Source organism: Marmota flaviventris, chromosome 1, assembly GCF_047511675.1.
Source record: "Marmota flaviventris isolate mMarFla1 chromosome 1, mMarFla1.hap1, whole genome shotgun sequence".
Classification (NCBI taxonomy): Eukaryota; Metazoa; Chordata; class Mammalia; order Rodentia; family Sciuridae; genus Marmota; species Marmota flaviventris.
The window spans coordinates 137,080,658-137,107,365 of NC_092498.1; the positions used below are offsets into that span (position 1 = coordinate 137,080,658).

General features: G+C 47.7%; 1 protein-coding gene across 3 annotated transcripts in view; it reads left to right on the forward strand.

The window, feature by feature from the left end:
- The window catches only part of Kdm2b (lysine demethylase 2B), a 119,760-nt gene that overhangs the window by 48,063 nt on the left and 44,989 nt on the right, over positions 1 to 26,708 (forward strand). For all 3 annotated transcript variants that reach the window (XM_027949130.2, XM_071616631.1, XM_071616634.1), the window contains 4 exons: positions 1,530 to 1,645; positions 7,196 to 7,322; positions 10,476 to 10,945; positions 22,398 to 22,484. In XM_027949130.2, the coding sequence (XP_027804931.2) occupies positions 1,530 to 1,645; positions 7,196 to 7,322; positions 10,476 to 10,945; positions 22,398 to 22,484 (800 nt within the window). The remainder of the gene's footprint in view (positions 1 to 1,529; positions 1,646 to 7,195; positions 7,323 to 10,475; positions 10,946 to 22,397; positions 22,485 to 26,708) is intronic.

The window sequence follows — 26,708 nt, forward strand, 5'->3', positions numbered from 1 at the left end:
GGAGAGGCAGATTGGGTCTCTCCCTGTCATTTTCCTTTGAGTAAAAGACTTAGGCACATAGGGTTTGGGGGTGCAGTTCAGTGGTACAGCGCTTGCCTAGCAAGTGCGAGGCCCTAGGTTTGATTCCCAGCGCTGCAAAAGCAAACAAACTGAACAAAACCAAAAAAGAAACAGAATTAGGCACACAGATGGACGGGAGAAGAGTCTTGGGTGGCTGCTGCCCTTGCCCACTTGCCCCCTCCCCTCCGACTGACCTCCCTCTGTCTCCCACTGGGGCTTGTTCTGCTTCTGTCTGCCCTTGTCTCTGCCTCTGTCTCTTATTTCTCACCGTGTTTCTCCTTTTGCCTCTCCTGTGTGTTTCCATGCCTGTCCCCTGGGACTTCCCAGCTAAAAAGGGAGCTGCTTCTCTTGTCAGCTGCGACTTTGCTCAGCGAGTGGCTGGCCTCCTCTGAGCCTCAGTTTCAGCATCTGTGAATTGGACTCGATGCAAAGCTCTCTAGCCCCTCACTTTGCCTCTATCTGGCAACCTGGAGCCATGTCGGTCTCTCAGGCGCTTGGCAGGATGGCCAGCCTGAACTGAGGGGTGGCTGTTGGATGAATTCTGCATCTTTCTTTGTCCCTAGCGGGATCAAGCAGAGGCTGACTGCCTGGGTTCAAAATCCCCACGGTGACTTGACTTTTCTGTGCCTTGGTTTCTTCGTGTATTCGGGTTGAATACATGTCTTTGAGAGGGCTTCTGGGAGAATTAATGAGCCGAGGAAAGGTCTGGAAAGCCTTGAGGCTGTGCCTGGCACAAGTGAGTATTTCAGTATCCTTACTGTGGTGACTGTGGGGCTGTGGCCTGGGATCCCAGGGAGATGAACAGCCAGGGCCCATGCTGTTGAAGCTGCAGTCTGCAGGAAAGAGGCCTGTCAGGCCGCTCAGCATCGGGGGCCGAGTGGAAGCAGAGCTGAGATGGGGCGCAGGCATCGTGTGGCGAAGGAGGCCACCTGGAAATGTGCCTGGAGGATTCAGTGACAAGTTGTACTCTGCAGAGGAAAGTGTCTGGGTCCTGCCTCTCTGGCAAGATATCACTCCTTTGTTGTGGCTCTGAGCTGTCCTGGTGCTTGTGGCAATGATGAGAAAAAGGCTCGGGACAGATGTGCAGCCTGGGAGGGGTGTTTCCAGCTGCCTAGCCAGCGTGGAAGCTGGGAACAGGGCCTGACTCTCTATTGGCTGCCATAGCGGGGTCCCAGGAGAAAGACTTGGCCCTCAAGGTCCTCGAGGTCGGGCTTGGTCTGCAGCTTCTACCACCTGACTAGAAGTAGCCAGGGGCCACTGTGGCTGCCAGCCCAGTTCCTCTAAGCTAACCAGGAGTCTTGGCTTTCTACACCAACTATCTCTCTGTGTTGGAATTCTCCCAGCCCTAGGCACACACTCGTGGCACCCCCAGGCCCTCCTGAGTGCCATCTTTCCCTCCCTCAGGCCTTGGGTGGAGAGGAGTCGCCAGGGGACTGGAGGCTCATCTTCCTTTACCCTCTGCACCCCAGGTTGGATCCACGCAGTCTACACCCCCGTAGACTCCCTGGTGTTCGGTGGGAACATCCTGCATAGCTTCAACGTGCCCATGCAGCTGCGGATCTACGAGATCGAGGACAGAACCCGGGTAAGGAGGCTTCCTTCTCTCCTGGGGGTGGTGGTGGTGGTGCCAACCATTATGAAGTCCTCTGCAGTCCCCCTTTCCCTCTTACTCCCTGTCTTGAGCCAGGCCTGGATTGTAGTCTTACAGGGTGGAGGGGAGGGTATCCCCAAAGAGTCCCTCAAGTTTTTTGATCATCTCCAGACAAAAGGCAGCCAAGCCTCCTTGTGGAAGAGGAAGTATCTCTTGAGAAAACAGCATAAGATATCAGGAACTTAGCCCTTTTCTTCTCCTGTGAGGAAGGGGGTGTGAGGGGCTGGGGGATCTTATTGTTGCTGATGTTTGGAGGTCTTGGAAAGAGGGTCTACCCTGGTCCAAATTCAGGAATTATTGGCTATGCCTTCTCCCTGGGGACCTGAAATCTGATGGAGAGGAAGCCTGAATTCCCCCAGGTCCCCTCTCCGAGCTAGTCTCAGTGCCTACTGGGGACATTTCAAGGTCTTTGAGGCCAAGGCTTTCCTCTGCCTTTGACAGTGACAATTTCTCTTATATCGGGTTTCCCCAACCCATGCCCCAGGACCAAGGGTCTATGTGTGTCCTGTGTTCCTTGAGTTTCCCCTACAGAGCTCAGGTGGCTGGGAACTTACCACCCGCTTTCCCCATTCTGGGGCTTGAGCAAGCGTCCCCAGGTATCTGAGACAAGACCAAGGGTTGGAAACTGGATCCCTGGGGCAAAGAGGGGCCATTTCTTTCTCTCTTTCTCTCTCTCTCTCTTTCTCTCTCTCTCTCTCTCTTTTTAACATGGCTATTTCAATGTTTCTTTTGAGATATAATTCATATAACCATAAAATCTACATTCAAAGTGCACAAATCGGGGTTTTTAGTATCTTCACAACATTGTGTAACCATCGCCGCTAGTTCCAGAACATTTCATCGCCCTAAAAAGAAACCTCGTACCCATCAGCTGTCACTCCCTATCCCACCCATTCTGCTCCAACAGCCCCCAATCAACTCTCTGTATGGATTTGCCTATTCTGGACATTGGCTATAAATGGAATTGGACAATATGTGTTCTTTTGTGTCTGGCTCTCACTTTACATGGTGTTTTCAAGGTCACCCTACACTGCCATGTGTATCAATGCATCGTTCCTTCTTAGGGCTCAGCACCCTCCATTGTGGGGGTAGATGGTACCCTTTCTTCTTGGGATTTGCCTTGGAGTTACCTCTTTTTGGCCTCAGAGAGGCATTGATGTGCCTGGACCCTAAAGAAGCATCTCACAAAAGAGCAGCTCTGGGCCAAGTCCATCTTCCTGATCTTTTTTTCAGGCCCAGGTCTTCTTCATGGAATCACATCCTTGAGTCAAAGTCTTAGCCACTATGTGAACCGGACCCCTTCAATAGTCCTGATGTGGAGGGGCCTGGTCCAGAGGTTCTCTGGAGACGACCCAAAGCCCTGGTGGGCAGTCATGCATACTCCAAGGGCATGTGGACATTTGTAGCTGGTGTATTTGCTGCCTGTGATGCCCAGGTCTTCAGACACTGGGTTCTGTGACTCTGTGCAAACCCCTTGTTTGTGGGCTTTCTCCCCTCTGTCACCCACCCTACCCTCCTGTCCTGGTCTGGAAAGACCAGCCCAGCCCTGATCTGGAGTGTGCTACTCTGGGCTGTCCAGGGGAAGGCACAGTTGAGGCCCAAGTGGTGTTTCACAGTCTGGGTCAGTGCTGTCTGGGGCTCAGGCCAACTGTTCTTTGGCCCTGAAGAGCAGGCCAATTTGTGAGCATACCAGCAGGTGTGGATAGAAACAGAACAATCTAGAGCGGGAGGTCAAGCTTAGGACTTTCCAGGCAATTCCTGAAAGCCAGAGTCAGGCTGGGATTTCTAAAGACTTTGGCAACTTGCTGGGCAGCCGTCCCCTCCCCTGGGAATCTGAGTATGTATCTCAGAGGATCTGGGCCCCATCATTCCCAGAGAAGCCAGCTCCCTCCCCCACTGGCGGTGCTCAAGGCAGGAGGCAGGCTTCACGCTTAGCTCTTGTGGAATATTGTGTCCATATTGAGATGTGTGGCAGGGCCCCTCCCCCAAGACCCCCTGTCCCTGTCCTCTGAGTGGGCACCCCATCTGGTTTCCTTGGAGCAGGTTGCCAGATGGGGGGATGGGGACAGGCTGACGGGCAGGCTGGGCTGGAACCAGCGGCAGGCTTTTTAATCTGCTTTGATTTCTGGTCTTTGGAGAGGGGCTTGGCTACAAGGCTCAATTGTTTATGTCTTAGGAGCCAAGGCAGACAAAAGGCACTGCAGAGAGAGTCCTGGAAGCCAGATAAAATGCCAGGGCTCCTTGTCAGCTCGCTACAGCTTAATTCTTTGCATCCCCCTGAGCTCCCTTAAGAAGGTTATCATCATTTAAAAATAGTTTTTCCCGGGCTGGGGATATAGCTCAGTGGTGGAGCACTTGCCTAGCATGTATAAGGCCCTGGGTTCAATCCCCAGCACCGCAAAGGAATGAATAAATAAAAAGTAGTTTTTCCAAAAGTCCTTAAACCTGGCTTTGCTTGTGGAAACCACATGCAGGAGGTGGGCCGGAGGACTCTCAGACTAAAAGGCCCGTGATGTAGGTTTATGTTAGAAAAGGAATTTGCCTTTGTGGCTGAAGATGGGGGACCCTCATCCCGACTGGAAAGCCCTGAGATTCTCCAGGAGGTCATGTCTTGCTCTCACTGTTGTAATTTTTCTGGGCTGGATGGTAGGTGACCTCACCTGGCAGTGTCACTGCCAGTAAGGTGGCAGGTCAGGTACAGCCTTAGTGCCTGGTGGATTTCCACTCCCTCCCCACTCTGAAGATAAGAAAGATGGACGAAGTGTCCTGGTATGGATGCGATATGCTGGTCTTCTAAGATAATGTCATGATCACGATGCGCTTTTAAATCCGGTTAGGTTAATAAGGGACAGGGATGGTCCAAATGATCACTCATCAAACTGCTGCGTCTCTTATACTTATCTTTTTTTTCCCCCTGCTAATGGCTTTAGTGAAAGCAGCCTTCCCAGAAAAGGTAATGCCGACATATCCATTCCCTCGCAGCCAGCAAATCTGTTTGGAAATTGCAAATAATTTACCCTTCCTCTCCCCCTCCCTACCCCCCCACCATTGGATTTTTTCCCCCCATTGATTTTTTTTTCCAGGAGAAAAACAAATTTTAAGGCACTTCCACCCACCCTTGTGTTTGACTTGTGCAACTCCTTGAGACCTGGGAGTTCTAGATGCACTGAGACACCTCGGCTGTCATCTCCAAAGGCCGTTCAGATCTCAGATGACTGAGGCCTCCAAAGTGGGGCTCAGGCCAGGTGCCCCTCGAATGGGCCTTTGGAACTCAAATTGAACCTTGCGATCACCCCGCAGTGCATGCCTTTTCTGACTGCCTTGCCCTGCATTTTGGACTGAGGTCAGTTAACAACTCAGTTTGGTGAGGCTCCGAGTTTGTCACCAAATAATATTGAGCAATCGTGTGTTTAATGTTCCCAGGCATGTGGCTGAAACCTTTTGAAGGCGAAGGGTGGAAGGCGACAATCCGTTTGTAAGTCAACTCTTTGCAAATTTTGTTCTGCTCAGTCTCCTCTCTTGGAAAAAAAAATTAAAAATAAAAACAAAAAACAAAAAAACCCCTCAAATTCCTTCATCAGCATTTATTTTCACCCAGCTGGTTTCCCTTGGGTTCAGCAACAAAGAGGGGAGATTTATCTTCCCCTCCTGAAATACAGCCCCTCCATGTTTTTGTTTTTTTTTTCCTAATCTAGGAAGATTCTCAGGCATCATAGTGCTCATCCATTGGCACAGTGGCTTGGATGATGTCCAAAAAAATTTGAAAAGTCAAAATGAACTCAGAGTTTTACCAGTCAAGTAAAGATATACCAGTGAGAGCCTGTCTCCTCAGCTTGCATTTGAGGGATTGGTGATTTGTTTCAAAATTCCAATGGGGGGGAGGAGCTGAAGACCCCCAAACCCTTTGTCACAGGTGGTCAAGGTCTGCTTCATGCTGAAGAGCCCCTCTCTTTTGTAATCTCCAGGGGACATGGATCCAGTAACTGTGCAAAAAGATTAATACCACAGCAATAAAACTGGGCTTCTCAGAAAGTAGCTGGAGCCAAGGAAAACGCTAGGTTATGATCCCACCTCCATGCATCTCCCCAAGGAGCTGGAAAGCATGCGACGGCCATGACCTCATTCCAAAGCATACCACCCACCAGAGGCAGGGAGTGCAAATGGACCCAATGGGAGGCCTCAGAAACTAAGCTAGCAGGCAAGGGCAAGGAGCAGAGGGCAGGTGGGAGCTTTTCCAGGTGGGTGCCTGGAGAACAGCAGGTGTGCTTGTATCTGTCTCCATCCCAGAGGTAGAGCGCTGCGCTTGTATTGTCAGCAGACAGGGGAGCTGGGCTGGCAGAGCGTGTTTGCTTAACCTCCAACTCCCTGAGTTCCTGGTGGGTGAAAGAGGTGAGGGGGTTTCTGACTGGCACAGACAGACCCTTGGCAAGAGAGCTAGAGAGCAGGCCAGGGGCGAGCACGGTCAAGCAAGACCCCCGTGTAGTGTCTGGAGAAGAGGGCCCTGCCGTGAGAGATGGGGACCACCCTCAACATCCTTGCTCTTTCCTCACCCACTCAGGATGCAGTTTCCAGAAGGCTTCTCTGTGCCAGGGTATTGCTTCCTTCCCATCTTCTGCTGCTATTTCCACTGTGCAGATCCCGCACTGCCACCCATCGGAATTCCCCCCACCCCTGGGGAGCCAAACCTTTTAGATTCCATCCACTCTCTCACCTTTACTTCCCCCCATAAGAAACATCCAAGGGGGCCCTCCATGTGGACTTCCAGGTGTGTGCGCCCTGGTGTCAGGATGTCTGCGTCATGCCAGGGACTTGTGCCCTAGGGAGCCCTTGGTAGCAATACAGGCTGGGGCAGTACAGGTGGTGTGGGGAGGAGCAGGAGGTGGACACCTGAGGCCCCCGCCCCTGGAGGTAGGTGAGGCCATACCCCATCATCATTGGTTCTCCCCACAGCCTCCCTCCCAGAGTGCAGGAGGAAGGTGTTCCATAGCCTGTCTGCCGATGGGTAAGGCTTGGGGTGGGTTTCTCCCTTTAAATGGGGAGGGAGAGACAGCAGAGTCTGTGCAAGAACATTCTAGAACAAGGAGCCCATGTATGTTGTAAGCTGGGGTCAGGCTGGGCTCCCACCTACAGATTCCCATAGCCACTGTCAGCAGGGCAGGGGACAGCTCTGTTTGCCTGCATCTCACAGAAGCACAAAGTCAAGCCCTCCACCTTCCCGGGTGTGCAGCCTGGGGACCTCTGAAGCGTTGCCCTCACCCAGGCTTCTTCCTCTGCCTCATCGGTGCATGCTGCTGGCATCCTCCCTTCCAGCGCCTGCCTCCCTCCTCCCCTCCAGTGACACCCCCCATTTTTCCCTGCCGCCATTAGTGCTCTTGCTAAGATGATAAGAGTGACCCCAACCTATGGAACCTGCCCCTGCTTCTCTCCCTCCTGTCCCCGTGGCCCTCGGAAACTGACCTGTGCCCACCTGGTCTCTGCTTCTAGGTGCAGCCCAAGTTCCGTTACCCCTTCTACTATGAGATGTGCTGGTATGTGTTGGAGAGATATGTGTACTGTGTGACTCAGCGCTCCTACCTCACTCAGGAATACCAGAGAGAGTCCATGCTCGTTGGTGAGTGACCCCCAGAGCCCTCGGACAGCCCTCATGGCTGGGGCAAGAGTTGTCTCTTCATTGGGGACTGGGGACAGTCTGGGATTCAGGGGATTCTTTTGAGCCAGAGTGTTGGGCAGAATCCTAGACGTCCCTCAGGGGAAGGCAACCTTGCCAGGTTCTCAACTGGAATACAGAAGCCAAGAAAAAGAACCCATGACCCCCAAGGAGTCACTTTGTCACCTCCAACTCACGGCTATGCAGATGGGGGGAGTAGCAGGTCACCAGCAGGTTACAGAAGCAGGACCGTCCCACAGAGCAAAGAATCCTGGTTCTTTTTCTTCCCCTGTGGTCACCAGCTGACACCCCCATACAGACACTCCCTGGGGGTTGGGTTTTGCTCTAACTGAGCAGACCCGTGCGCAGGCCTTCCACACAATCCAGGCTGCCTTTGTGCTGCAGCAGTGGTGGCGAAGCTAGCTTGGAGGTACAGTGGAGTGTTCAGAACTGCAGCTGCTGTGCCCTGCATGGCCACTGGTACTTAAAGGGACATCATCCCTGCTGCATGGCTGTTTTTTAATCTTTTTTTTTTTTTTTTTTTTGGTATTGGGGATTGAATTCAGGGTACTTTACCATTGAGCTACATTCCCAGCCCTTTTTATTTTTTTGACACAAGGATCTCCCTAAGTTGCTAAGATTAGCCTCGAACCTGTAGTCCTCCTGCCTCTCTGCCTCCCAAATGGCTAGATTAAGGCGTGCGCCACCACACCCAGGTTATCCTTGAGTCTTGACTCATAGATGCCAGCTCTGGAGTTGTGTCTAGCAGTGACAGTGAGCCGTGACCTGCAATATGTAGGAACAGCACAATTCTTCCCATCTGTGTTGCTGAGCTGCTAGTGCTGAGGGGTTTTCCTGGATGTCATATATCCCATCTCAGATGTGAGATTGGTTCGTCTCTCCTAAGGTCTCGTGATTTCTCCTGCAATCTCCGATGTGTAGCACATTCACGCGCCCCCATAAGCTTTCTTCCTCTGCTTCTTTGGCTCCCATCCTTGCTGACTTGTGGGGGTTCAGGCTGGGCATGGAATGGCAACGAATGTTCCTGCTGGGATCATTACAGGGTAGCATTCATTTGCCACCTGGGATGTCAGCTTTGTCTGTGGGAACTGTTGAGAGTCTTGTTCACGTCAGGTGATGGCAATATCAGGTGTGTTGGAAAATCCTGAAGCCTCACAACTTTCTCTTCTGGGGGCTTCCAGCTGCGCAGGAGAGATGGGAAATAACCCAGAAATAGCAGGATGTCCGCAGTGACTGCAGCAGCTACCTGCTCCTGTGGGGTCCAGAGGCTGGGGAGAGTGGAAGGACTTCTGATTTTGTGGCAGTTCCCAAACCTGGAAACAGAGGGTCTGTTCTCTTGCTTTTGGATATTTAGGGTAATAGAAGAACATTTCTCGTTCTGTTAGCAGAAACAGAGGACTCCCGAGGCTGTTTGGGTAATCAGTGCCCACTTTTGGTTTACATTTTCTTGCCACTGTTTTGCCCCTGGCCCTTCTGGCGCCTCTGCCAAAGAGAGGGAGAGGAGTTAGGGAGGCATCTGGTTTATCGTCTGACACTTGCATGCTGGAGCTGGCTCGGTGCTGCTTGATTAATCCTCAACCTTCGCCTTGTATTTAGTTTCCTCTGTGCGGTACTGGGACTGAGGATCAAATCCATGGTGCTCTGCCACTGCATCCCTAGCTATTTATTTTGAAACAGGGTCTTGCTAATTGCTAGGCTGGCCTGGAACTTTCAGTTCTTCTGTCTCGGTCTCCCAAGTAGCTGGGATTGCAGGTGTGGGCCACAGAGCCCAGCTGCCTTCCCCCCCCCCTCTTCCTGTGGGGCTGGGGATCAAACCCAGGACTGGGTGCATGATGGCAAGCACAGCAGCACTGTGCTACACCCTCAGTCCACACCTTGCAGTTTTTTGTATGTGTGGTGCTGGGGATTGAACCCAGGGCCTTATGCATTCTAGGCAAGCACTCTACCAAGTGAGCTACATCCCCAGCCCATACACCTTGTGTTTTTAAAACAGCTCTATTGGGATGAGGTTCACATATCATATGATTTACCCATTTAACGTGTGTAGTTCAGTGGATTTTAGTAGATTCACACGTGTGTGAACAACTGTCACCACAATTAGTTTTACAACATTTTCATCACCCAAAAAGAAAGCAGTGCCATTTAGCTTTCATCTCCTTATCTCTCCTTCTATACCCCAGCCCTAGGCAACTACTAATCTACTATATTATTATAATTTTTTCCTTCTTCGTTTCTGCAGTGCTGGGGATTAAACCCAGGGCCCCATGCATGCTGGTTAAGCAGTCTACCACTGAGCTACACCCCCAGACCATTTTAAATTTTTTTTTGAGACAGGATCTTGCTGTTATGATCCTTACTTGTGATCCTCCTGCCTCAGCCTGTCGAGTTACTGGGATAACAGATGTGTGCCATTGCACCAAGAACTAATCTACTTTCTTGTCTGTAGAGATTTATACATTAGGGACTCTGGATTAAACCCAGAGGCACTTAACCACTGAGCCACATCCCCAGCCATTTTTTGTATTTTTAAAAAAATTTATTTAGTTTAAGATGAACACACAGTATCTTTATTTATTTTTATGTGGTGCTGAAGATTGAGCCGAGTGCCTCCATGCGAGGCAAGCACTTTACCACTGAGCTACAGCCTCTGCACCCACTTTTTTGTATTTATTTAAAGACAGGGTCTCACTGAGTTGCTTAGGGCCTCTTCAAGTGGCTGAGGCTGGCCTTAAACTTGCAGTCCTATCTCAGCCTCCCAGGTGGCTGGGACTATAGGTGTGTGCCACTGTGCCAGGATCATTAGGGACTTTTCATACCATTGGCATCAGATGACACATGGTCTTTTTTATACACTCAATAAATTGCCAGTTATGATGAGAGGGGTGAAACAACCTCTCTCAACACATAGCCAGGAAGAAGCAGAGTTGGGATGTGAACCTACGTCCAGCTAACCACAGTCTTTCTGGAGGTCGGGAGGTGGAGGTCCTCAGGATCTTCAGAGAAGGCTGATTTCTACAGTGGGGGCGGGGGGTGTAGAGAAAGGAGTTCCAGAACTTCCACAGGGGTTGGTGATCATTGTCTGTCTTACCCCTGCAGATGCCCCAAGAAAGGCCAGCATAGACGGCTTCTCATCTGATTCCTGGTTGGACATGGAGGAAGAGTCCTGTGAGCAGCAGCCCCAGGAGGAGGAGAAGGAGGAGGAGGGGGATGGGGCAGATAAGGTGCCCAAGCTGCCAGCGGATGGCCCTGCCTCCCCCACCAGCACCCCCTCTGAGGAGCAGGAGAACCTTGGCAAGAAGCCTAAAGCACCTGCCATGCAGTTCCTCAAAAGGACTTTGTCCAATGAGTCAGAGGACAGCGTGAAGTCTACCACGATGCCCATAGACTACCCCAAGACACCCAGCGGCTCTCCTGCCACCGAGGTCTCCACCAAATGGACCCACCTCACCGAATTTGAACTGAAGGGCCTGAAAGCCCTGGTGGAGAAACTTGAGTCCCTCCCAGAGAACAAGAAGTGTGTCCCCGAGGGCATCGAGGACCCCCAGGCCCTCCTGGAGGGCGTGAAGGTGGGCAGGGGTCATGGCTGGGGAGATGGGCAGGTTCTTTCCATTGTGACAGCAGGCAGCTTGGCTCAGGATGGCTTAGTGCACATGTTCAGAGGATCACCCAAGTGCAAGGAGGGCCTCTGTCCAGGCAGGACTGCCTAGGGCACCTGAGCAGGGGTCACCATTAATGGCTGCAGAGGGACTTCCTGGTAGCAGCTGGCTCTGTGGTTGGCAGCAGATTCTTTCATTGTACTTGTTGGAAGGCTGAGGTCTTGCTGGCTGAGGGGTTGAGTGTGGCAGTAATTTGGTTTCTCCCTCCTGGTCAAAAGGACTTGCCACTGTGGCTGGTTCCCTGGAGTGTGTATCTGTGTCATGTGAATAGGTTGTATATCCCAGTGGTCTTCTTCCAGCTAATGTGGTTACCACATGATGGCCTGAGGTTCAGAGGTCTTTGTTTTCATCTTCATTTAACCAATGAGGGTATAGGCTCAGAGAGGTTAAGGGAAGTCTCAGATATGAGGATGCAGGAGAGAGTATCCAACCACACAGAACTGCCTCCTGTCTCAGTGTGGCTAAGGCTCTGGTGTAAGGCTGCAGAGACATTTGGGCTTCCTCCTACAATGTCTGATGCCCAGGGAAAGCCACCTGCCTTCTGGGGCTGCAAACTGAACTTGCCTCTTCTTTAGGAATTGGTCGTACATTTGTTCTTTCAGGAAACATTGTGTTGGGCCCTGGGGTACAGAACTATTAGTACTGTTCCTGCCATCGAGGGGCTCACTGACCAAGGACTGAACTTTGGGGGTCAAAGACCTGGGATCTGCATCAGGTAGCCTGGCAGGTGCTATCAGTAGAGGGTGCTGGTGTACAAAACCCCTAACTCCAACCTTGTTTTATTTTTTGCGGTGCTGGGGATTGAACCCAAGGCCTCCTGCATACCAAGCAGGTGCTCTAAGAGTAAGCCACATGCATGGAAATCTATTTCAGTTCATGATCCCTGCCCCACTTTCCTCTTATCCTCCCCTGCGCCCACCCCTCCCAGCAGATCTTTACTTGTGAATGGGTCTTTTTCATTAACTTTATGAGTTTTGGAGGTTGCTGACCTCTTTTTTTTTTTTAATATTTATTTTTTAGTATTTGGCGGACACAACATCTTTGTCTGTATGTGGTGCTGAGGATCGAACCCGGGCCGCACGCATGCCAGGCAAGCGCGCTACCGCTTGAGCCACATCCCAAGCCCGGTTGCTGACCTCTTAAGAGTTTTATGAAAATAAAACTCTCCACCCTCCAAAAATTTATAAAATTTTCCATGCAACATTAAGAGATCTTGGACTCAGGCTAGGGTTGTGGCTCAGTGGTAGAGCGCTTGTCTCGCTTGCGTGAGGCACTGGGTTCGATCCTCAGCACCATATAAATAAATAAAGGTATTGTGCCCATCTACAACTTAAAAAAAAAGTCTTAAAAAAAAATGGCAAGACTTGATTTAAAAAAAATAAAAATAAAGAGAGAGAGAGACAGACAGAGAGATATCTTGGGCTCCTAAGCCCATTCCTGGAGTGAAAGATCTTGGGCTCCTAAGCCCATTTCCTAATCTTGCTGTGTGTCGTCTATGCCCTCTCCCAACCCTTCACCCAGTAGCTCTACCACTGAATTACACCCCCATTCCTAACTGTGCTTTTTTAAAAATTCATTTGTGGTAGTGGGGATCAAAGTTGGGGCCTAATGTATGCTTGGCAGGCACTATCCGCTGAGCTATATCCCCAGTCCTTTTTAAATTTTATTTTGAGACATGCTCTAAGTTGCTGAAGCTGTTCTTGAACTTGAAATCTTCCTATCTCAGCCCCTGAGATGCTGGGATTACAGGCATGTGCCATGGTATCTGGCTCTAAATGTGCTTTTTTAAAAAATTTTTTATTAGTTATTGATGGACCTTTATTTATTTATTTGTTTATATGTTTATATGTTGTGCTGAGAATCGAACCCAGTGCCTCACACATGCTAGGCAGGCACTCTACCACTGAGCCACAACCCCAGCCTTTTTTTTTTTTAATATTTATTTTTCAGTTTTAGGTGGACACAATATCTTTATTTTACATTTATGTGGTGTTGAGGATCGAACTCAATGCCTTGTGAATGCTAGGTGGGCACTCTACCACTTAGCCACATCCCCAGCCCTATTTAATGTTAGATTTCCTAAAGGAAACCTTAGGATTCTTTCATGTGGCTACTTTTTTTTCCTTCTGAGATCCCTTAAAATGAAAACAAAGGTATTTTCATCAATCATAAAATAATGAATGGCATTGGGTTCTGGAAATATTGCAAATGGTTTAAAAACTGATTCATCTGAAGAAGAAATGGTCTGTACTTTTGGAAAAACCCCCTTTTTAATTTTTATTATTATTATAAAATACCTCATGTGTCCTATCCTAGTAGCTGAGTGGTCAGATTTCTTTCTGGAGATGAGACTTGGCCCCGCCTCTGGCCCTCACCTGTACCTCCAGATGTATCTCTAAGGCTGGATCCAGCCTAGACCTCTTGATGCTGTGGAGGAAGCCTGGGGCAGGCAGGGGCTTAGACAAAATGCAAAGAGCCCAGTGCCCTGCCCTGAGGTTCAGTGGCAGCTCATGATTGTGTGTGTGATTCTATCAGTGACTGCATGTAGTGCAGGTGTTTCTGTGTGTAAACTAGCAACCCTAGGTGGTACTTTTTTTTCTTAAAGATTATTTAAAGGGCTGGAATTGTGGCTCAGCAGTAGAGCTCATGCCTAGCATGAGCAGGACCTGGGTTCGATTCTCAGCACCACATAAAAATAAAGGCATTATGTTGTATCCATCTACAAAAAAAAAAAAAAAAAAGATGATTTAAAAAAATTTTTTTTTAGTTGTAAATGGACAATAATACTCTTTATTTTTATATGGTGCCAAAGATCAAACCCAGTCGTGCCAAAGATCAAACCCAGTCCTTCACACATGCTAGGCAAGTGCTCTACCACTGAGCTACTTTTATTATCTTCATCTTACAGATGAGACAATTGAGGAACAAGAGAGATTATAAGTAACTGGCCTAGGCTACACTTGCTGTTCAATGGGTCGGGGAGGGGGGGCGTGTGCCCGCTGTTGCCATACTGTTTTGTTTTAGTGGATATACAGAAAGAGATTTTCTCACTTCTCAAGAGGTCACCAACATTCAGGGAGATACCGAGGTGGCTGCTTGGTCTTCTCTACAGAACAAGCAACAGATTTGGTCCAAGAATATAAGTTGTATATCGGCAGCTCCTGGGGTCAAATCTAGACTCCAGGCATTGCATTTGGCCTACAGAGTATGAAACATAGTTTGTAAATAGCTGCCAACATTAAGAAATATGGAGCTGGGTGCCAATGGTGCAGGCCTGTAATACCAGTATCTCTGGAGGCTGAGGCAGGAGGATCACCAGTTCAAAGCCAGCCTCAGCAACTTAGCGAGGCCCTAAGCAACTTAGTGAGACCCAGTCTCTAAATAAAATGTAAAAAAGGACTAGGGATGTGGCTTAGTGGTTAAGTACCCTTGGGCTCAATTCCTGGTGCCAGAAAAAGAAAGAAAAAAAGATGGGGAGTTATATAAGTTTCCTGGTCCACGTTCCTCGTTGACTGCAATCACAGGAGGGTAGCAGTTGACCCTGTGTGTCCCAGTCCCCACCACTCCCTACTGTTTCCCTGAGTGTCACTTGCTGCTTACCATTAGTTTTGCGAAGTCTCTTTTTCACACACCCTAGCCGCTTAGCTCATTTATTGAACTTAACTGTCTCTAGAGATATTTATATTCCTGAGCATTGTCTGAGCGGCTCTTTCAGGCTAAAGAGCTTGTAAACTGGGTGCACTACCCTCCTTAGGGCCCCAGGAAAACAGAAGTTCCCCTAATGTCTCAATGCTCTGTGGTCAGGTGCCTGCGAGGGGAAGGCGAGTCTAGTCGTCTTCAAGAGCGGAGAGTTCCTGGTTGTCTGGACAGGCCATTTGCTCTTCACTATCCCACAAACCCTGACAAGGTTCTGAACCTGGGACTCACCTTGGGAACTGTTGTCACAGAAAGTGGGCAGCCCCTTCTTCCCAGTTGTGTGCTCTCGTCTCTTTAGTTTTCTCTTAGATGGTGGGGATTCTTTGGCCTTGGTTGAGGTGGGGTGGGGGGGAAGACACACAGCTCAGGAATTGGATTGGAGACAGAAGTCACTGCTGATGCCCACGTCCACTGCTGTTGTTGAATGATTCCTGCTTCTGGTCAGAGGTGGTTCTCCCTGGTGATTGACTAGTTTCGATCTTTGGCTTGTGTTCCAGAAAATAGTCCCTGTCCTCTGTCTTCCTCTGGAATCTCAGAGGTACTGCTCACGGTGGCTCATAGTGACTAGAGTCCCTGGGATTGGAGGGGCTCTTTCTGACTCTGGTTCAGTTCCTTGATGGCTAGTTTTGGCTTTTACCACCCCCCCCCCCCCCCCCCGCCTCTTTTTGTTGGTTTTGTTTTGTTTCATTTGTAATTTTTTTTTTAATTGTAGGAAAATACAGCAAGCACAAGTTTTACCATTTTAAGTGTCCAGCTCAGCGGTGTTAAGTACATTCACAATATAGTGGAACTGTCACCTCTGTCTAGTTCCAGAACCTTTTCAGCACCTCAAACAGAATCCCATGCCCATTAGAGATCACTTCCCACCTCCAACCTCAACCAGCTTTCTGTCCGGGTTTACCTATTCTGGATATTTTATTGTGACTCAGTTCTAAATTATGACATTTGCTTCTAAAAATTATTTCTGTGGCCTGGTACGGGTGGGACATGCCTGTGATCCCAGCAGCTTGGGAGGCTGAGGCAGGAGAATGGAGAATTCAAAGCCAGCCTCAGCAACTCTCGGCAACTTAGCAAGGCCCTTTGTACCTCCCCTCCCCAATATTTTTGTCAAGTTGTAAGCATGACAGTATTACATGATCCAAATAAAAGATTTAACATATAATTAGCATCTGAGGATAGAAAATATCCCCCTTTTCTCACATCCGGCAGGTAACTAACCATCAAAAGGATGACTTCTAGAGTTTTCTTCTCACCGCCACGTATTTAAACACATTCAGCGTCCATTGCAATCCCTGGGAGGTTGGTTCCAGGCCCCCACAGACACCAGATCCACGGATGCTCTAGCTCCTTGTATGAATGGCAGAGAATTTGCAAATAACCTAGAAACACTCTCTCTCTCTCTCTTTTTTTTTAAAGAGAGAGAATTTTAATATTTATTTTTTAGTTATTGGCGGACATAACATCTTTGTTTGTATGTGGTGCTGAGGATCGAACCCAAGCCGCACGTATGCCAGGCGAGCGCGCTACCGCTTGAGCCACATCCCCAGCCCTTATTTTTAAAATTTTTAAGAACATTTAGTTGTAGGTGGACATAATACCTTTATTTAATTTTTTATGTGGTACTGAGGATTGATTCGAGTGCCTCACACGTGCCAGGCAAACACTACCACTGAGCCACAACCCCAGCCTCAAGTGTTTTTTTTTTTTTTCTTTCTTAACACCCAAATTGAGATTGGTTGTACTGTTCTTATATCAAACTCCAAACATAATATGAAAATAATCCTAAATTAAGAGTACGTTATTGGCCTGGGAATATGGGTCAGTAGTAGAGAGCTCACCTAGCATGTGTGAGGCTCTGGGTTTGATCCTCAGCACCACATAAAAATAAATAAATAAAATAAAGGTATTGTGTCCAACTACAACTAGAAAAAATATTAAAAAAAAAAAAAAGTTCTGGAGGGAGGTGGAATTCCCTGTGCCATCCATCCTGAGCTGGGTGCCCTTGGGGAGCACACAGGAATACCTGCGTCAGGGTTGACAGGTGTAAAGCCTTCACGCTGGGCCAAATGTGCAGTAAACTAGAATTGATGTTGTTTGTATCATTATTTCACCATGGAATGAAAACAGGCTGGCCTAGAGTCACGTGGAAGAGCCTGTGACAAAACTCAGGACCATAGAGAACAGACGTGCTTAGCTTTTTCTCTTGGGACCATCGAGTCCTGATTCTGGAACATACCTTCTCGCTTAAGCTGTCCCTCTCAGATCCTGCTGATTTACAAAACAATGAGGCACAGAGCCCAGACATCCATTTCTGGATTCTTTATTTTTTTATTTTTTTATTTTCTTGTTCTGCTTGGGGACTGAGCCCCGGGCCTCGTACCTGCTAAGCACAGGCTCTACCACTGAGCTGCAGCCCCAGCCCCCTGTTGCCTTAACCACTTCAGAGAAACCAAAAGGCCCGGAACCAGTGGTAGGGGACTGGCTTCCAGTTTGATTACAGAACAAGCCATGAAATCTCAGGAGAACAAAGGAGAGAAGACAGGGACCCAGGGCTCAGATTCAGATACCTAGGCAAACTCCACACCTGATTCATAGGTAGCCATTCCATTTGCAAAGAAAGATACTTTTTCCAAGTAAGCTTGCATTCACTTTTGTCTTTTGGACAGGGGGCACAATTCAACCCACTACAGATGGTTTTTAGGGGCAGGCACAAGATGGTTAGGCTGGAACAGAGGGAGGTGCCCAGAGAGCCAAGGTACATTAATGCCTGGCACTGGCTCTTGCTGGCAGGGGGGCGGGTACCCCTGAGGCAGCTGGGTTCCCAGCTGCTCTCTCTTTTACCAGCCGGGTTGGTGCTGCTTTCCTGCGGCCTGCCTCTGCCTTGTTATCACAGTGGTGGTATTTTTAGTCACTGCATAGATGGAGTTTCTAATTATTAACACCCCACCCTGGGGAGCAGCGGGCCGAATCCATTTTTAACTAATTAAGCTCTTTGAGAGAAGTTGGCATAAGGGGGAGCCAAAGCCCAGCCATCCATGGTCTGTGGTTCTCTTCCATGGGTCAAACATGGGGCAGTTTCCAGCAGAGAGGGCCAGCCCTGGGCTTTTCCCAGCCTGAGGCTTGAAGGCTTAGGAGACTGAGCTGCAGGCAACCTGCCTGCTTGTACCATGCTTCCAAGAGCCCCAGGGAATGTATAAATTCAGGCAGAGCCTAGGGAAGCCAGTGGCATGATTCCCTCCACAACAGTCTATTTCTCAAAGATAAAATCTCCTATTAGGATACCCATCCCACATGTCACCTACAAAAGAAAATACTTCCTTGAGGGAAGAGCCAAGAGCACCCCCTGGTGGCCACACAGGCCCACATGTGGAGAGAGGACTGTCTCCCTGAAGTACTTAGAGAGAATTCTACTCCAGGAGGAAGTTTAAAAAAAAAAAAATTATATATTTTATATATATACACACACACACACATGCACACATATGCATACATATATACACACAAATATGTATATACATAAAAATAAATTATTATTGATCATTATTTATTAGTTATTATCCATACTTAATTCAGTAATAACTTTTTGTAACCAGTCTTCCCTCTGCCTCTGTGCTTGTGAGTTACTGACTTCATCTCTGACACTGAAATCACAAGAAATCTTGAGACAATTCAGAGGGAAACGCAAAGAATACAAGGCGAGTCGGCATTGTTTTCAGCCATACACTCGACTTACACTGGTTGATTTTTTTTTTTTTTTTTTTTAAATTAAATTTCAACCGGCTGGGCTTGTGGCTCAGTGGTAGAGCGCCTGCCTAGCATATGTGAGGTACTGGGTTTGATCCTCAGCAACACATAAAAATGAATAAGCATAATAAAGATATTGTGTCCATCTACTAAAATAGAAATATTTTTTAAATTTTTCAACATTTTAAAATACAGAGATTTCAAGTAAAACTCTAGATCTTTGTTTTCTTTGGAAAAAAATCAGAGATCCGGTGGGGCTTTCCTATCCATGGGAAGTGAGTAGGCTGGAATTGAGTAGACTGTGACTTTCTTTATTTTTAATTTCTTGGTAGTTGTGGGTGGGCAGAAGGCCTTTATTGTATTTATTTATTTTTACGTAGAGCTAAGGATTGAACCCCTGCCTCACTATGTGTTAGGCAAGCGCTCTGCTGGGGAATACAGCCCCAGCCCAGCCAGTGACTCCTTTAAATGGGGCACGTGGTCTCCAGTTTGGACAGGCTTCACCACTCTTTTTGTCTTAGTCCATGTACATTTTTCGCCTTACTGCCTGGATCCCGGAGGCCTTTGAGGTTTTCATCCTTAAAAGATTTTGCAGGGAAGCGGGTGCTGTGGATTGAATTTAGGGCCTCCTGCATGTGAGGCAAACACTCTACCACTGAGCCACATCTCCATCCGTTTTTAAAACTATTGAGACATGGCCTCTTAAGTTGCCCAACTTGGCCTTTGTAATCCTCCCAACTTGGCCTCCCAAGTTTTAGTGATTTGGGTTTTTTTGTTTTGTTTTGTTCCTTTGTTTTAGTTGATAACTCCAAGTTCTACCACCTCCTAGCTATGTGACCGTGGGCAAGTCACTTAACCTCTCTTGAAGTGGGGAGAATCATTCTTTTTTTTTTTTTTTAAAGAGAGAATTTTAATATTTATTTTTTAGTTTTCAGCGGACACAACATCTTTGTTTGTATGTGGTGCTGAGGATCGAACCCGGGCCGCATGCATGCCAGGCAAGCGCCACCGCTTGAGCCACATCCCCAGCCGGAGAATCAGTCTTGCCTCACAGATAGGATTACATTGTTATGCAGAGCAGGGATTTGAACAGCTCCTAAGAATGGTAACGAAATTATGGGTGGCTTCACAGTTGATGTCAGTGTTCTATCCCTGATGAGACTGTAGGAAGCATAAATTGCAGAACTTGACCCCAGGTCTTCAGAGAAGACCATTCCCCACCCCCACCCCCCAGATATTATAGTAACAATTCAACTAGGGAAGTATCATGTCCCTACCCTGTGCTTTCTAGAACTTCTGAGTCCATGGCTTAGAATCCTTACTGCCCTCACCACTTTGTAAAAATTGTAGTAAGAACCATAATATTAAATTGGCCATCCTGACACAGTCAGGTGGCAGCTCCGTGGCCTTAAGTATGTTCCCTTTTTGTACAACTGAAATTGAAACTCTGTATGCATGAAACATTAAGGCCTTACTCTGCATCTCCCCGGCCCCTGGCAACATTCTGTACATTTGCCTGTTCCAGGTCTTGCATGTAAGTAGAATCATAAAGCCTTGGTCCTTTTTTGTCTGTCCTCATGGTTCATCTAGGTTGAAGCACGGGTTAGAATTTTCCTTTTTTAGGCTGAATAATATTCTGTTGTATGGATAGACGACATTTCATGTATCTATTCATCCACCACTGTAACCCCTTCTTTTTGGCTATTACGAATAGCCCTGCTCTGAACATGGGCTTCTCCCTACTCTTTTTTTTTTTTTTTAATTTTATGTAAGCTAATATAGGCTAAATGATATCACCATTTGTGTGTGGGGGGGTGGGGGGGTACTGGGGATGAGCCCAGGGCCTCACGCATGCCAGGCAAATGCCCTAGAACTGAGCTACACGCCCCCATGCTTTTCTCCATCAGGATTCAGCCATGTTCCACCTCTTACTAGCTCTGTGGTCATGGACAGTTGTCTTCATCTATCTAAATCTCTCAGTTTCCTCATATGTGACTTGGAAATGACAGTCCCTGTCCTAGAGTGGTCACAGGTGTCAAATGAGAGTGACATGAGACAGTTTTTATAGTCGTCTGAATAGAGAACATACTCAGAACTTCTTACTGTCATCATTCAGCAAAAGGTGCAGCCCTGTACCCGCAAGGCTCTCCCTGCACCCCTCTCACCTGGCAACACTTTTTATATGGGAGTTGAACATTCATGGATTTTTCAAATTCATAGATTTTGGTATCCATGGGACATCTTGGAACCAGTCCTCATGGATACCAAGGAGCAACTGTGTGTGGTCCTGGGGACTGAACCCAGAGAATCTTAACCTCTACGCCACATCCCCAGCCCATTTTATTTTTTAATTTTATAAGTTGCTGAGGGTCTTGCTTAGTTGCCCAGGCTGACTGAACTTGCGATCTTCCTACCTCAGCCTCCTGAGTCACTGGGAGTACAGGTGTACCACCGTGCCTGGCACATATCCTCAGTTTTTACCTAATGTCCTTTTTTCTGTCCCAGGATCCCACTTGGGATACCATCTTGAATTTAGTCTCCTTAGGCTTTTCTGAACTGTGATAGTTTCTCAGCCTTTCCTTGTTTTTGAAGACCTGGACTGTTTTGAGGAATACTGGTCAGTTTTTTTCTTTTGAGATTTGTGGCTTGCTTTCTTTTAAATTTCACTTCCTGAAAGCTTACTGCAGTCATTGTGCTGGGCCTTGGGTTCATACCAGTGAATCAAGCTTTCATGTCATTGATGTTGACCAAGGGGCTTCAAGAAAGCTGCATGTGCCTGCGCTGGAATCTGAACTTAGACATCCAGACCTAGAGCCAGCTCCCTCCACCAACGTGCTGGTGCTGTCACGGCCTCCTATGGGAAGTGGAGGGAGTTCTTTGTGCGGGTCTGAGATGTTATTAAGCACATCTTGAAAAATGAGGAAACCAAATGACAATCGAGAAAATAGGACAGTAAATAAAGTAAATCAGAACTGAATTGGAGTCATTTCTGGTGAAGTGGATTAGAGAAAGTGAGTTAAAATGATCTTTGTCTGCATTTATCTTGGGTTCCTCTGTTATTCCTGTTAAGTGCTCATGTGTGATTTATTCTGTTCTTAAATGTCCTAGTAGCACAATCTAGAATTCATGGCCTGTAACAACAGGCCAGTGTCCTTACACATGTTTTATCAGGTGTGCTGTGGATTCTGCCAAACATATCCACATTTCATGGGGCAGAAAGTCGGGTACCAGAAGGCAGGGTTCGGGGCCCTGCCCTTCCTTGCCTGAGGTGGCATCCAAGTCTTTTGAGCTTTTCTGAGTCTTGGTCATCTCAGCTGCAAGTTAGGGCTACCCAGTAGAATGGCATCTTACACCTGAAAGAGGTTCTAAAGTCAGTTGCACATAAGGCCAAAATCTGGTAGAATCAGTTACCTGTGCAGAACCTTAAAATTGCTAACAAAGGAATGGACACAGTGCACTACATTGGAGACCCCTCCTGGTGTGTCCAACACAGCCCACTTCTCTGCCAGCATTTGTCTGGGGGATTCCATCCTCATTCTTTTTTTTTTTTTTTGGTACCAGAGGTAGGGGCACATAACCAGTGAGCCACTTCCCCAGCCCTTTTTAATTTTTTATTTTGAGATGGTCTCACTAAGTTGCTGAGGCTGACTTCGAACATGGGATCCTCCTGCCTCAGCCTCCTGAGCCACTGGAATTACAGGTGTGTACCACTGAACCCAGAGGATATTGTGTATTTTGTGGACCCCAGGGAACCCTGGTGACTTGGTTATTGCACAGTGGATGGTGGTAGATAGGCACTGATGTGTGTGTGTGTGTGTGTGTATAGAGTTTTCAGTCTTCTGCTGGGTTAGGTCCAGCCTTCAGCCCCTTTCAAACACCGCCCCTCACCCTGGGCTAATATGGTTTCTTTGTTTGGCCACAGAATGTCCTGAAGGAACATGCAGATGACGACCCTAATCTGGCCATCACTGGTGTCCCTGTAGTCAGTTGGCCAAAGAAGACTCCAAAGGTAAGACGCAAACTGCTCACATTGGGGAGAACATTGTCCACTGCCTTTGACACCTTCTGTGAATGTTGGCATCTTTTTCAGGGGGCTCTTGGGAGAGAGCACCCCAATTATCATGAATTGAATGATCTCAGTGATATGTTTGTTCATCGCAAGTTTTTGTTTTCTGAAAGGGCTTTTTTACCTAGCTGTGAAAGCTGCAAGCAGTGCCCCCTGGTGGTCACCCAGATAATTGCGGGGAAGCAATGTCTCACTTTGTCTTTAAGTGGATTTTAATCTCATTCACTCTCCTTTACCTCTTTCTTTCCATCATCCCTTTTCGTCCAGCTGCTCCATGGACTGTTTTCCCTTCTTTTGAACATAATTTTTTTTATCTTCATTTAACTGATCAGTGCTGCACATAAAAATGTCTAATCAAACAGGAAAGGATGAAGAGACTAGGAAGAATGATAACATTTACATCAATGAAACTTATTAGGAGCAAGTTGCTGCTGTCTACTCCTCTGCATTCTTTGTTTTATCTGGACTTCAGCAGGTCAGGGGGCTAGATCATAGTGACTTTCATTTTACAGAAAAGGGAACTGAGGTTTAAAAAGGTAAAGTCACTTATTGGAATAAGTCAGTGCTTGATGGTCGGTGGATGTCCGTCTCAAAATCCACCCTTCAGAGAAGCCAATGATATATTGCTGTCCATCCCTCCAAAGGCCATGTGGGGTGGGTTGTGCACGGATGATTCCATCTACCATCCATCCAAATACACTCAGTTTGCCATTTTCTTGGGCAAGTTACATAAGCTTCCTGAACCTGACTTTCCTCATGTGTAAGAAGAAGTTTAGGCTTAAATTGTAATCCCAGCTACTTGGGAGGCTGGGGCAGGAGCATAGCCTGGGCAACTTAGTAAAGACCCTGTCTCAAATAGAAAAAGAATTAGAATAGGTTGGGGATGTAGCTCAATGTTAAGGTGCTTGTGGGTTCAATCCCCAGTGCCAACAAATAAAAGTAAATAAGTGTGAATTTTATTTTTATTTTAAAATATTTTTTTAGTTGTAGATGGACACAAAATCTTTATTTTATTTATTTATTTTTTTATGTGGTGCTGAGGGTCGAACCCAGTGCCTCATGCATGCAAGGCAAGCGTTCAACCCTTGAGCTACAACCCCAAGCCCAAGTGTGGATTTTAGATAAACAAATAAGATAAAAATTTTTTTTTAGTATAAGTATATCCCAAATGTTGCATGGGATATAACTATCTTCAAAACTCATTTACCTGGAATGTCATGACGTACACACTGTATTTTTAGTTGCTGGATCTGGTAACCCTAGTTGAAAAGGCAATATTTCTGATATATTGGTTCAACAAAAAAAAATGATTCATTTCTTCTGTTTCTTTTTATCTTTTTAAAACGTGGCTAAAAAAGTTGAGAAGTACATATGTGGCTCACCTTATTTGTATCTCTTTTGGATAGTGCTATTCTAGATGATTCACTTTTGTTTGATTATCTCCTTAGAGGATGTATTTCTGGGTGTGGAATTGCCTGGAAAGGAGCCCATTACTTGTGGGTGTGAGTTCTCTCTGAAGCTCAGTGGGACCCCATGTGGAGGTAGGAGTGGAAAGGGCTTCCCCTCTTACCAGCTTGTGGAGGTGCGCAGGGTTACAAACTCGCCTTCCCCTGTGTGTGCAATAGCATATGCCGTTTATCAGACCACAAACAGCTTGCAGCACAGCATCTTGAAACCAATGGGCTGGGCCATAGGTGTGTTGAGTCTAAAGAGGTAAGCAAGGCTTTGCCTGTCCCCCACACCCGGGTCCCTCCTAGCTGGCAGTTGCTCCAGGAGGGGCACTAGAGTGTGGAACAAAAGATTTTGAAAGGACAAACCCACCTTCATCCACTGTCAGAATTAATAAAGGGGCCCCAGTGGACCCCTGAATCACTTCAGGCAGACAACTGGCCCTGTCTGGAGCTGAGACCCTAACCCCACCCTCCAAGGGCTTTATAGGCAGGAAAAACACAAACAAACCTCTTTTCCCTTTTCTCCAAAAGCTTAGGTCAGGAAGATGGCTTCTGGTGGCACAGACCTTCTCTGGGATTCCTGGGGAGGGTGGGTTCCCAAACACTCAGTGGGCACAGTTCAGCCTGGCTGGTTGGTCAACGCTGCAGGGAGGATCAAGGGCTAGGTGGGGAAGAAGTGGTGGGAGGGAGGAGGGAGGACAGGGGGTGTCCAACAGCACTTTTTTTGTAGTGTAATAAAACAGTGTTTTCTTGGCACATTCAAAGATTTGTATGACCATCGCCATGATCTATGGTCATGTTTATACCCCCAAAAGAAACCTCATCAGTTGGGGCTGGGGATGTAGCTCAGTGGCAGAGAGCCCTTGCCTGGGGTGTGTGAGGCCCCAAGTTCCACCCTCAGCACCACAAAGGAAAAGGGAACCTCATCATTGCTCAGCCCCTCCCCCGTGGTCTCCTTCTACCTCTGATCTACTTTCTATTTTCATTCATGGGTTTGCCTGTGGTGCCCATTTCTTATAAGTGAACTTATGCAGGAGGTGACCTGTTGTATCTGACTGTTTTCATTTTGCCTAATGTTTTCGAGGTCTACCGTGATGAAGCATGGATTAGTCCTCCTCCTTCTATGGCCAAATAATATCCCATTGTATGGATAGACCATTTTGTTTTGTTTCTCTCTCTTTCTTTAATTTTTTAGTTGTACATGGACATAATACCTTTATTTAGTTTTTGTTTCCTTTTTTTTTTTAATGTGATGCTGAGGATCGAACCCAGTGCCTCACATGTGCTAGGCAAGTGATCTGCCACTGAGCCACAACCCCAGCCCTTTTTTTCTTTTTTTGTCTTTCTTTGGAACCAGATGGAACCAGAGCCTCACCCATGCTAGGCAAGGCTTTACTACTGAGCTACACCTCCAACCCTGCATCAAGTTTTAGATGCAGTTTTTTAGATTTTCTTTATCTTTACAATGAGGGCAGGAGGTGGATAGTCTCAGCTGCGCAGTCCAGTCAAGGAAACCAAGGGGCTCAGAGAGGTTTAGGAGTATGCCTCAAGCCACACGGCTTGTAAGTAGTGAGGTGTTTGTCCCCATCTGCCTGCTGTGAGAACCTAATGAAAGGTGGCGGAGGCGTGGGGAGGGGAAGGCATTATGTTTCTGCACTTCCTGGCTGGTGGGGTTAAAAAGTTAACAGGAAAGGAAGAAGTAACTGAACGACTGGCTGCCTGGGCCGCCCGGGGTCTCTGGGTTCCCAGGGTTGCAGTCTGCTTCCTCCCAATTTGATGCAGGTTGGGTTGAAAGATCAAGGGTGCTCCATGAGGCTTCCCAGAATGGGTTCTGCTCTCGGGTCGGGTTTCTTAACAAGTAATTAATGCCCAATGGTGATTAGCAAGAAATGCTTTGATCTCCCACCTTGCCCCCAGGAGAACGAAGCCCTTTTCTGGAACTGATTAGGCTCTGAGGTCATTTCTGATGCGATGTCCTTCAAATCTGAGATGCCATCGAGTCACCATCCATCACCATTCACCCGATTGGCTGTTTTCACGAGTGGCGTTGGATTTGTTTTGATCTGTCTACACTCTAGCCGCTTCCTTTTATGACCAGGTGGCAGGATTTTCGGGGCCCTGTCTGTGACCCCAGAGGCAAAGGAAGGGAGCTGGGCTTATTTGAAGCCCGGCCTCTGACCTTGGCCTTATTAGCAAGCTGAACTGCTTCAGCCGGTCGCTTCTCCTGGATCTTGCTGGATCTTTCCCAGAGGAGTAGACTGGGGAAGGAGAGGAGCTGGGCCAGGGCTGTGCTGGCAGGTGAGCCTATGGAGGCAGCTGGTTCTTAATCCGTCGTCACCAGTGGCCAAAGCAGGTGCCACTTGAATTTAAATTATTGGCAGTTTTTCTGGAGCAAAGGAGCAGAGGGGTTGGGGTGTGTAGGACAAGTGCTCTGGCAGGGGATGTGGGGACAGCCCTCTTCAGTAGTTACTGGATCAGCTTTCTTATGGGGACATTGCAGGCTACAGGAGGAAGCGACACACCACCTGCTGCCCTGCCACCCATGGTTTTGGTATGTTTCTCTTCCCCTTCCTCAACAGTGGGGCAGGGAGATCTGGGAGGCCTGATCCAGCTGGGGTCTCTCAGATGTGACACGTGGCCTGTCCCAGAAGAGGAGGCACATCATTCAGTGTGAGGCCCCGTGTACTTCCTGTCTCACACGTGTCCTCCTCTCAAT